This window comes from Episyrphus balteatus, chromosome 3 (assembly GCF_945859705.1).
Source record: "Episyrphus balteatus chromosome 3, idEpiBalt1.1, whole genome shotgun sequence".
Classification (NCBI taxonomy): Eukaryota; Metazoa; Arthropoda; class Insecta; order Diptera; family Syrphidae; genus Episyrphus; species Episyrphus balteatus.
In genome coordinates this window covers 2586431-2599626 of record NC_079136.1, presented here as the reverse complement: position 1 = coordinate 2599626, position 13196 = coordinate 2586431, and the positions used below count along the sequence as shown (strand labels likewise).

General features: G+C 30.0%; 1 protein-coding gene across 1 annotated transcript in view; it reads right to left on the bottom strand.

Annotated features, from left to right (window-relative positions):
- Window positions 1-4348: 4348 nt before the first annotated feature.
- The window catches only part of LOC129914367 (uncharacterized), a 30111-nt gene continuing 21263 nt past the window's right edge, over window positions 4349-13196 (bottom strand). The window contains exon 4 of the mRNA XM_055993574.1: window positions 4349-4717. Coding sequence (XP_055849549.1) covers window positions 4575-4717 — 143 coding nt within the window. The 3' untranslated portion in view covers window positions 4349-4574. The remainder of the gene's footprint in view (window positions 4718-13196) is intronic.

Sequence of the window (13196 nt, the reverse complement as noted above, 5' to 3'; positions counted from 1 at the left end):
TTCTAAATTTCTTCGCAATATCTTTCCAAAACATTTATAAAAAAAAGTAGGTAAGCAAATATCTTTTAAATTCGAGTGAATCTCAGAAAATTACTTTAATAAGTATTCAAAACTGGAATACTCGTCGGTTTTCGAAAGTTTATTCAGTAAATGTTCAATTGGTGTGCCATGAAATTAGTCCAAGTGAAATAAGACCAACTTTCAAAAATTGGTTTTACTTCAATTTTCAACATTTATACAATAATTTCAAAAGCTTTTTATAACATTAGAATAAACATTTGAATACATTAAATGAAAAAAGCCCGTTTTGGCACTTGTATGATAATACCGAACACCAAAGATGTTTATGTTATAACTCGGTAAACGCGAAGCGGAAAAAAATTTGCTCACATAAGAACCTATTTAAATTGCAGAAGCCAAACGCGAAGCGGAAAAAAATTTGGAGAATCAATTTTGAGGTGTGAAAATAAAAATTCGCGCGAATTTTTATTTTCATACATCAAAATTGATTCTCCAAATTTTTTTCCGCTTCGCGTTTGGCTTCTGCAATTTAAATAGATTCTCATGTGAGCAAATTTTTTTCCGCTTCGCTTTCCGCCAATCAATTGGGATTTATTTGTTTTTAATCTCCGTGAGATAATAAGTTCGGCAGCTTTGTTTGCGAGATAGTTGCCCAAATCAGTGGCGATTATCACTATGAGACTCCAAACTAATCGTCATTTGAAGTTTTCGAAAAAAAAATTAGGTATAAAAAAACCAAAAAAATTAATATACAAAAACATTCTTGAAAATAATTGAACGTTTCCACATTGTTTACAAATTAATATTTCTTCAGCACCTTCCACATCTTTTTCGACATTACGTCCCGTTTCTGCTTGAACCTCGTAAGTACATTTTTTTAAAAGATTTGTTTATCTATTAAAAATTGCTCTAAAACTTACAGAAAGAAAAGATACGAAGGTTTAAGTGTGGAAACAACTCAATCAATGTGTCTTTAACATAAATTGATTTCAATTTGTTCAATTCCTATTTCTAATTTTGAGAAAAGTGTATATTTGTTTTAAGAACTGAACAAAATTTGCTGTGTAGATACGTGGTTCAGGCAGAAACGGGACGATTAGGGAGTTCTGGGTCACTTTTTTGTGGGTTTCTGACACCCTTGGGTGGGTTGTAAGTCCATAATTGATTTGTGGACTAATAACTCACCCAAGTGGGTGGACTTTTGGCCCGTGGACTTATGACCCTGCACCTACCTACATACGTTGATGAAGGATCTAGGTAATGCAAAATATTTCTCACACCAGAATATAAATAAAATATAAAGATTTCAACTAAGAATCTTAAAACTCCTTTAGATAAGTATATTTTGGTTTACCGGAAAAATAAATTTTGTTTTATTGAACACTAAAAAAAAATAAATTAAGTGAAAGGGTGTTTTTTTCGAAGAGACAGTTAAATCTGTAATTGGTCTAAAAAAGCCAATGATTCATTTTATTTTTGGTTTCGATGATAAATTTTCTTAGACGTTTTACACGAATTATTGGCTTTTTGGGACCAATTACAGATTAAACTGTTTCTTCGAAAAAAAACACCCTTCACCTAAAATCTAAAAAAATAAAAACATCATTTTTGTTTTCACTCAAAAAACACCCTTTTATTAACCATGATATTCTTATAGACACTTTTGATTCTTGTTCTTATCTCAAAAGTAACATAATTGCTGAATTTCAATAGGGTACCACTAGTTTATTACACACACTTTTTCAAATGTACCCATGTTTTCTCTTCACCTAAAAAATAAACACCCTTTCGCATGAAAAAATGTATAGATTTATTTTATTCGTAATTCCCATGGAAAAGACAACATTTTTAATAAATTTCGTAAGGGTAACTTTTATACCATTGATTTTATCGGACTTATTCTCGAATTTTCCTTATTTAACAAAAAAAAAAAACACCCTTTCACCTAAAATATTTTTATTGGCTACTTAGATTCTTGGTTTCTGTTATAAATGAAACATATGTACCGATTTTCGTTGGTGTAACATTCTTGTCCCAGTTTTTGTGGTATTAATTCCGAATTTCTTCGTCATTTCTTACAAAAAAGTTGCTCACGTTCGGACATCTCCCTGTAATTTCAATTTTTTTTTCAGGTAACTTGTGAGGTATTCGACAGCTCTTCTCTCACTTAATTTTTGGTGTCGAACAAGAAACTAGTTTAGCGGAAAATGTTAATTCCCTTCGGGCGAAACTCATGATAGCTTTTAAAATTCCGGACGAACAAAAATATTCCGGGCGGAAAACATTCCACATGAAACTCACAATAGGGGTGAATGTTTAGGTTAGGTTATATGGGCTGACAGTTGATTTTGTTACCGTCACACTAAGATCAATGTAGGTCCCTTGTGATACTCTGAAATATTGTAACTTCATAAAACAAGTGTGCACCTATGAATGCTATGGTTGGTCGAGCTATTTGGTTTACTTGACAAAGTTCAGTAGGCTGTTGTCTGAGAGTTCTTCTAATTCATTAAAGAAGTAGGGTGCTTTCATAATTGCATGGTTGCTTTGTTTACATGCGGTCATTTGCGATCAGACTAATGTCAGAAAAACAATTTGTGCATGTATTTTACTTTGAATTTATGAACACTTTTTCTAATTTGCGTCATTTGTCAATTTTTTTAAGTTGCAATTCAGCCTCTTCTCCAAAATAACAATATATTATCTTAATTCCATCCTTTAAGAAAAAAAAAAAACTTTTTTTTAAACATTTCTGTCAATATTTACAAATTTATTATATCCAAGAAATTCGCGGCTATTTTTGTTATTTTGACTTGAACTTTGAATTTCCAATTAATATTTTGACAGAATTGAGAAACAAAGAAAAGCTGTATCATCTTTTACGTCATGTTTCTTCTTTCTTTAAGTTTAAATTTATATTTAATTAAATATTTGCGTTTTGTATTTATGAACACCTGACATTTGTCATTTGCATTAATGAAAGCTTTGCATTCGTCATACTTGCGCAACCATGCATTTATGAAAGCACCCGTAGTTTCCTAAATTTTTTTCCTGAAATGTTTGCTTCTTTTCAAGCTATTTAGTCCCACTGCGACAGGTTTTCACTTTTTTGCAAGTGCCGCTTTTGACAACATCCCCATTGCAAGTTCAGGATTTTGCGCCATTATTTCCACCATTCATCCTAATTGTTTTCTATTGTTTGCTATTCTGTTCATAAATAAAATATTTTTTATTAAAAAATAAACATTTACATTTTCGAACAATTTTTCCTAGCCGTAAAATAATTTTAAAATCAACGTCATTGTCAAACGAGATAAAAGTAAAACTCATTCATTGTTATCTATTCACAATGGTTTTAAAAATACCAGTTAGTACATAAAACCGGATCATCAACTAGTTGATAGATACTATTGACTATAAAAATTGATCCTCAAGATATGGCAAAAAATATAAAAATCATTACTTTCGTACCCACTCTGCCCATTTTTACTTAGTCATTATAAACATTTGTTTGTTTCATAAAGGCAACACATGTGGCAACCATTCAAGTTATATTCCCATCGTCTAACCTGCTGGTATATAGCTATCCCACCAACCATCTACTAACTGTGAAGTGGACTGTGTTAACACATTGATTGCCAAGATTGTAACGAAATCATCACAAACATGAATGCATGCGTGTTGTAGTTGTTCTGGTTTTTTTTTTTTCTTATTATATGACTATCGTATCGTCTTCCTTTTGGGATAAATTTCCTTGTTTATTGTTATTCTAGTATTTCAAAACAAGAAATCTTTTCAAAACAATCAAATTATCACAGAAATAATTTAATGTATGATTGTATTTTTAAACTCAATCAACAATCTTTGTTGGCTAAGATTTAAAGGTTTTTCCCGCTTAATATTTTTTTTTATTTCATGTTTCTATTCTATTTTAATTTTGTTTGGAAGTTGACCCCTAACCTGCCGTAGTTACCCGTCGATTGGGAATGTACTTTTTACTTTTAAACTAGGGATTTTTTCTGGAGCATATTTTGCATACATTTTGAAATAGAAAAGAGCAGAGAAATTTTGTTTTGTTAAGAAATATCTCTCTTGGAATCAAATAATTTTTTTTTTCTGGTCAGCTCTCAACCTGAACATGATTGTAAAAGAAATAAAAGTTAAAGCTTCAGAATGGAAAGACAAACCGATACTAGGTACTATCAAACCTGTTGACGATTTGAAGAGCCCGGTTAAGTCCAAAATAGAGACGAATTGAACGTCACAGGAACGCTACTCGATTCCCTCAGATAATGAAACAATCTGAATATTGTAAATCAACAAATAATTGTTTTTGTAAAGAAATTTTATTTCGTCAATATGTATCAAAAGATTATCGTCAATACTCCACAGTAATACACTTTAAGGTGTAACACTTGAACAACTTTTTAAAACACTATTAGTATCATTAAAAAAAAAATAAACAAAAAAAAAAAAAGAACAACTTAAAGATACCTCCAGGGTAATAAACTAAGGGTCTCTTTCATTGATTTGGATTAGAAAAAATAATGTCTTTAAAAATACTTTTCCATATTTTTAAGTGAGAGCAGATAAGAATCTTGTTCGAGTTTTGCAACTTTGGCAAATATTTTTGGATCAGCTTGGGTTGCTGTGATAAACTTTTCACATGCCTTTGGCGGTACCTCTTGTGGTATTCCTGTAACAAAAAAAAAATAGTATTTTTATTTCAATTTAGTAAAATAAACAAAAAATAAATAATTTTAATCACATTTGAGATATTACTCGTATATTTTTAATCTAGAAGAAGTCTCAAGTATATAAACAAAAGACCTTTGAAAGTCATAAGCAATTATAAGATAATCGCCACTTTTAAAAACTTAAAAATATATTTAAAACAAAAGAAGTTGCAAATCAAGATCGAAAAAGATTAATTGGACTTTTGCAGAAAAACATGATAATAATGGTACTTGGAACTTTATCAAGATTTAATTAAACAATCCAGTTAGTTGGTTATATTTCAATTATTTTGCATAGTTTGTGTTAATAGCCAACTTAGCTTATCGACATGATTTATGTCCTGATAGTAAGATGAGGAGATGATTAGATCTTATTTGTTAAAATTTGAACTACTTTTTTTTTTAGTTTGAGGCAATATAAACAAACAAAGAAGGATGATTATGGGTACCTTTGATCTTGTATATGCAAATTAGATAACATTGTAGATTGATATCTTCAATAATTCTAGTTATTCAGAGTAGAGTACAGAAGAGCAATCGATGCCAAGGAAGTTCTGTGTACAAGATTAAACCCCGTTCTGATGTATGGGACATAGACATGAACTTGAACATTAAGCGGTTAAGATGGCTGGCTGAGGTGGATATGAACTCCGATGCAGCCAACTCGATGAGGGAAACTGGAGACAGCTTGTTAGAGACTGAGCTAGCTGGAGAGGCGGCTTGTTGGTTGAGCCCAGATCCATTAGTATCAAAGAGCTGGAAAACTAAAACTGAAAAATAAAAGGCAATTGTTTCGGCTACGATATTCTCTAAATTGGTTTATCAGTGCAGAGAGGTAATTTCAATGTAGAGCAGAAGCCTTACAATCGTTTTATACCTATATTCCATGCCAAAGTGGTTTTGAAGGTAACGAAAGGCGAATGAAATGGCCAAGCAAGGATTAGTCCTTCATGCGTGACTAGTGGAGAGTGGAATTATTTAACAAAAGCTTTAACCAGGTTGAGTGAAAAAGTTGGCAATGGTAGGAATGAAGGAGGAAAATAATTATTTTTATTTTTCCTTTACAATTATTCTCCTGAAGTCTAATACATTTTAAACATTGGCAGAAATGAAAAAGAACTTACGATTATTCCGGAGCTTATACCATTTATACTTTAGTCAAGATCATAAACACAGCTAGAAAACAAATTTTATCCATAAATTGATTTTATCTCTCCGATTTACTTTCTAACTATTATTATTCTTAAATAATTGTCCACACAATATGAGCAAAAAAAATATTCCTCCATGGCTTCTCCAGCTGCATCATTCCGCAAACTTCTTAAACCAAAGTTGAATAAACGGTAGTTTAACTCTGGTGTTTTCGATTCTTTCCTTACTCGATCGTCTATTAAAATTCTATAAACAGACGTAAATAAAGCCATAAGATACTGACAAAAGTCTGCCTAAACTCTAAACTAATATCCCTAATAAACAAATTGATTTTAATTCTTCCATTTATTGTAAAGGTTAGTAATCCTAACCACTCTTTAAATCAAATTAAAACTTAAAGTAAAAGAAATCTCAAACATAATTTAATATTTATCGATTATATAAATTACCAATCAGAATAAATTTATTAATGTGACCAATTTTTCATCATCTATTAGATATCCAATCACAAAATGCGTCAAATAGTTTCCGGTTTGGCAATGTGTAACTACTATATCGGAAAAAATTTTATATAAATAAAACTATGAAAGAAGAATTTATATATAATAATACGTCATTATAAGGTGATTGAATGTTATCAATACTCATATATGTATATTTTTTTATAAAATAAAACTAATTTTGCATAAAAATGGATATCTACGTCAACAGCAAACAATATAGATATTAAACTGAACTCAGTAGAATAACTGACGCATGCAAGTAAAATTAAGTAAACTTTACTCGTTTAATATTGAGAGTGAAGTCAGTAGACATTTTTTGAATTCAAAACTTGTAGTTATCAATTATCAATTCTTTTTTAAAGACTTTTATGATCAAGTAGTATAATTTACCACATTAAAAAAATCTTATTTTGAAAAATACTTAGAGGCGGAATTCATAACAAGCAGAAGTAATAAATAAACCAAACCTTTGCGAAGTTTTCTTCACTCAAATTAAATCAAAACCCAAGAGTCTAGCCTCTAGGGAGTGGCAAAATGGTACATGCAGAAAAACTAAAATCCGATGAAAAAAAAATTATTTTATAGTTTTATAAGAATCTACATATATGTACATTAGAGTGTTTCAGCCTATAAGGGCGAATTTTTTTTTTTTCGTTTTTGAATACGCATACCCTTTAATTTTTTTCTAATTGACCCTAATAACTAAAATATAGAATATTATAGAAATCGGATAACGATAACACCAATACGATATTATTATGATACGGCGAAATCATCAAGTACTTACATGTAAATGACTCTAATAGAGTGTCCCAAAAAAATTATAGTTGTTTTTTTTTAACGCATACCCTCTAACTATTTTTGAATCGTGTTAAAACACGTATACATAAAATTTCATGTAACTAGGGCCACAGCAACCCGTGCCGACTTGCGTTGATACATGTAAGTACTTGATGATTTCGCCGTATCATAATAATATCGTATTGGTGTTATCGTTATCCGATTTCTATTATATTCTATCTTTTAGTTATTAGGGTCAATTAGAAAAAAATTAAAGGGTATGCGTATTCAAAAACGAAAAAAAAAAAAATTCGCCCTTATAGGCTGGGACACTCTAATGTACATATATTTTTTAAGAATCTAAAATTGGCAAAAAAAATAAAAAGATATTGCGACGCCTTTTTTTTTGTTACACCTCCAAGTAAATAACGGTACTTTTTTTGTCTTCATATTAGTTTGCAGCCTGGTAATTCACATGGAAATGTAAATAGCACACATTACAATTTGTACTATTTTTTCTTTGTTATTTTATTTAATTCATATAGAGCCGATTTTTTCGAGAAAAAATTATACACAATAACAAAAAAAAAAGTCAAATTCAAAAATATTCAAAATTAAACGTCATTTTTATTCATAATTGTTTTTGTTTTCTTGGGTTCCACTGTATTTTTTATCAATACAGCTTTGACAAATGACACAATGTTTTTGTTGAGATTATTCCTTAGAATAATTTTTATTCGTCTCTGAAAGAAGTAGATAGTTTTATTCCTCTATTAAATGTTTTATTCTAGGAATAAGCTATATCTGACTGTTGAAAAATTGATTTTCTATCTGGGGAATAAGTACTAACTGGCTGTTTATACATATATATTTATTAGACTGGGCAAAAAAAAAATACATTTTTTTTTTAAAGTTACTTCGAAAATCTTGTTCGATGATGAAAAAAAAAATTTGGTGAAAATTTGAGCCGTTAAAAAAAATTTTAAGAGGTCTATCATCGGTGTTTTTTATTTTTATACATGATATGATGTTTTACAACAGAACTGCTAGACGATCAAAGTAAAAAAAAATTCTGTTCATTTTTTCTTATATAAAATTAAATTTCCTACAAAAAAGATCTAATTGAAAATTTTCGTCAGACGAGCCGTATTCTAGTAATTAAGCTTTTTAAATCGAAGTGTTTTTTCAATTTGACTGTTTCACTTTGGAATATTCACGATTTAAATCGAGAAAAAAATTAAAAAAATCAATTTTCAATTTCAAAATTTTCTAATTCACTGAAAATCAAATATTTTCAAATTAGCAAGATGTTTTCTTGTAGGGACTTAAACGTTCTATAAAAAGTTCCATGGCAGCAAATTAATTGCTTTAACCGTTTAGAAGATAATCGTATTCAAATCGCAATGCATACTTGTCATAAGAAAACTATTGAAATCAGTGGGCATTGGTTTTGATACGAATATCTTCTTAACGGTTAAAGCAATTAATTTGCTGCCAGGGAACTTTTTATAGAACGTTTAAGTCCCTACAAGAAAACATCTTGCTAATTTGAAAATATTTGATTTTCAGTGAATTAGAAAATTTTGAAATTGAAAATTGATTTTTTAATTTTTTTCTCGATTTAAATCGTGAATAACTTCTTTAGAACTCAATTTAGGGAAAATTTTTTGTAGAGAATTAAATTTCCTATAAGAATCTGTCGTGGTTTTATTTTTCTATTCACTTATTTGCTCATCACAAAATTCCAAAGTGAAACAGTCAAATTGAAAAAACACTTCGATTTAAAAAGCTTAATTACTCGAATACGGCTCGTCTGACGAAAATTTTCAATTAGATCTTTTTTGTAGGAAATTTAATTTTATATAAGAAAAAATGAACAGAATTTTTTTTTACTTTGATCGTCTAGCAGTTCTGTTGTAAAACATCATATCATGTATAAAAATAAAAAACACCGATGATACACCTCTTAAAATTTTTTTTAACGGCTCAAATTTTCACCAAATTTTTTTTTTTTAATCATCCTGAACAAGATTTTCGAAATAACTTTCAAAAAAAAAAATATTTTTTTTTTTGGCCCAGTCTAATATTTATATGTTTTTGAGCTTTCATGCCTTTAAATTGATAAAAATTCTATTCAACCAACGAGTTAGAGATCGTTGCTCAACGAATTGCTCAACAATTGTACGAGCTTGTGTTGCTCGTCACAGATCGTCAATCTGCGAGGTTTTTAAAACTTTTGGAATAAAAAACCGATGTGTACACTATCTAGGCCATTGAAATTAAACTTTCTCTCATCGGTGAACTTAAAAGTTTTTCCATTTTTCATCCCCACAATCTATGCTTTTCACCTAGGCGAAGGCGGGAAAGGGCGCCGATTTTTTACATTTACTTTCGTAGGAATGGCTTAAGTCCACCTTAATTATTTGTTGCACTTGTCCTATTCACCCTATCAAGTTAATTTTCTCGAAAACTTCTCTTGCTGTCAAATTCTCTTCATTCCTCATCGTTTTAGGTGACCATAAGCTTGTCACCTTTGTAAATTGAATTATCAATTACGCAATCGGTCCTTTCTAATCATCTAGAATCAATTCCATTTAGACAAGCACTCTTCATGACAAGCCTTAATTTTGCTCATTTCTGCTTGGTTCAAGGATTTTCCACGCCGCATTTTAAAATTACCAAAAAAATTTACTTATGAAATCGACATAATGGGTTTTAATTCATTTTCCAACTCGCTCCAGAAGAAGAAAAATAATTGTTTCAATTTCAAATTAAATGAAAATAAAAGGTGGCAAACAATCCACAATTAGTACAGGAGAGACGGAGTTTTTCGTGGAACGAAATACAGGAAGGCTGATTTTTTCAAATGAAATGAAAGAAGGGTACTAGAAAAGCTTAATTCCTGGTTCTCGGGACGCCCGCAAACCCCCTAGGGACTTCCACCATTTTGAAAAACGCTAATCGATTTATATATCTCCCAAACTATTGGCTTGACCGAAGAAGTTACTATACCAAAGTTGTAGGGAATAGAAGTATCTTTTCTTGTGCATACACCAAAAAATAAAAAATTTTGGTGGTTCGGGCAATTTCCTCCACTTATTTATTCAAAATATAAACAAAAAATAATGGTTTAACTTAAAATATTGTGGTATATTTTGTTTTAAGTCAAGCATTCATTCTTTAATTTTTTAATAAATCAATTTGTTTTGATAAAAAGTTTTTGAAAAATTAGTTTTCACTCTCAAAATTTTGAAAAAATTGAAGAATTTTTGTAAACTATCGTATTTTTTTTGTTATGAATTCAATTCAAGGAAGGTTAGTAATTTTTGGATGAAAAATTAAAACCAGTTGCACAAATAATAATGTCTTTCATTTTTTTTTTAACTAAACAAAAAATACATTTTTTCAAATAATCCTTTTTAGATATTAAAATAATTCACGTAAACTCAAAATGCTAAACATAATGGGGGAGACATGACTGTGCAGTAATTTGCTTGCTGATAAGCTCCTTAAAAATGATTTTCATTATTTTAATTAAGTAAATTCGTTTTTAAATGTTTATTTTTTATTTCTTTTTTTGTTTTTTTTTTTAATTTGAAAACTAGTTTTTCAAAAACCAGGGACTTAAGCTTTTCTAGTACCCTTCTTTCAGCCTTTCTGTATTTCGTTCCACAAAATGCTTGTTTTTTTACTAACTTTCTTGTACTAAAATATACTTCTCTTCATATTTGAAGTAAAAATTAATATTCTTTATATATTTAAAAACGAATTAAATCAACTGCTTTATAATTATTACGGTAAGTGTACAGCTGCGAGCAAAAAAATAGCAGCGATTTGATAAATATTTTAAATAAAGCATTAGACATTAAAAGAGCTTTGATTTTGGAAATTTTTTTAAGTAAAACTTCTTAAGTTTCATTAATATTTAAATTTTAGTAAAAATGGAATTTAATTTATTTCTATTAAGCTAAGAAATAATCCAAAAACAATATAAGCCTCAAATTTAAGCGAGCAAAATAATAGCAGTGATTTTCTTTTTCTATTAAATTTAAATAAAACAAGGGCGAAAAAAGTTCAATTAAACGGTATTTTATTAGAGAAAATGTAGTATTCGCTCCCATGACCGTTATTTTTAACTACCGCTTAGCAACGACCTTCCATGAAGTCGTAAAGTCCATGAGATCTTTGAGGTGCTATAGATCACCAAACCTGCTCAACAACGGTTCATAGCTCCCGTTATTTTAAGTTTTGGCTTAAGACACATCTCCTTTTATATCCCCCTAAAGTTTCTAGAAGGGATAGAGGTCTGAAAGACTGAGCAGGTCACTTAATGACCTCAATCTTAGTATCTTGAAACCATTGCCTGGCTGCTCTGCTAGTGTTTTTTGGGTTATTATCCTGTTGGAAGACCCATTTAAGCTTCATTTGGTGTCGGAGTAATAGCAGCATAATGTTTTGCAAAGTATTCAGAGCTGTATAATTGTACTTTTGATACAAGATATGAGGCCAAGTCCATAGTAGCAGAAGTATCCCTTAAACTTTATACTGGATCCTCCAAGTTAATTAGTTTTTTTAATGTATCTAGTTTTAAATTTAGTTTTCCGTGGTCGTTACACAAATTGCCGAGACCCCAAATCACCATAAAGAACCAATTTTCTCTCATCAATCCAGAGAATATTCAAAAGAATAAAGAGGGTTTAATACAGTAGTCCCTCGATAATGTGAATTACCGATAATGCGAATTTCTCTAAAATGTGAATCGCCAAAAATGTTCATTGTCATCTCTGTAATGTGAATTTCGAACATTTTTAGACTCTATAATGTGAATTTCCTTTGCAAAAGCTTGCATGTTTTTCTCGTTCGTGCACGCAATCTTTGTATAGGTCTGAAAAGTGGATAACTGTTATTTGTCTTGATATTTCTTAAGATATTGAAAGCAGCTGCAGGTCGGAGATTTTTGTGCTAACATTTTACATCTTTTTATACCAAGTTTTTTAACGTTTTTTTACTTGTACTTTATTGATTTTTTTCTTTATTCAGTACAGGCTTAAACTGAGCTAAAAATAACTGTAATATTCATTGGTTTTAAGAATGTTTTAATCAGTTATATGGCAATTGGAAAAAGTTCCAGTAATGTGAATCCCTCTAAAATTCGAAAACGCCTTGTTTTAATTAGTTCACATTATCGAGGGACTACTGTATTAAGTTTTAGGGATACTTCTGCTACTATGGACTTGGCCTTATATCTTGTATCAAAAGTATAATTATACAGCTCTGGTACCTGAATACTTTGCAAAACATTATGCTGCTATTACTCCGACACCAAATGAAGCTTAAATGGGTCTTCCAACAGGATAATAACCCAAGAAACACTAGCAGAGCAGCCAGGCAATGGTTTCAAGATACTAAGATTGAGGTCATTAAGTGACCTGCTCAGTCTTTCAGACCTCTATCCCTTCTAGAAACTTTAGGGGGATATAATAGGAGATGTGTCTTAAGCCAAAACTTAAAATAACGGGAGCTATGAACCGTTGTTGAGCAGGTTTGGTGATCTATAGCACCTCAAAGATCTCATGGACTTTACGACTTCATGGAAGGTCGTTGCTAAGCGGTAGTTAAAAATAACGGTCATGGGAGCGAATACTACATTTTCTCTAATAAAATACCGTTTAATTGAACTTTTTTCGCCCTTGTTTTATTTGAATTTAATAGAAAAAGAAAATCACTGCTATTATTTTGCTCGCTTAAATTTGAGGCTTATATTGTTTTTGGATTATTTCTTAGCTTAATAGAAATAAATTAAATTCCATTTTTACTAAAATTTAAATTTTAATGAAACTTAAGAAGTTTCCGAAATCAAAGCTCTTTTAATGTTTAATGCTTTATTTAAAATATTTATCAAATCGCTGCTATTTTTTTGCTCGGCACTGTATATCAGGAAAAATATTGACAATTGACTGCATAAAAATACAAAAAAAAAAAACAATTAATAAAAAATAAAAAT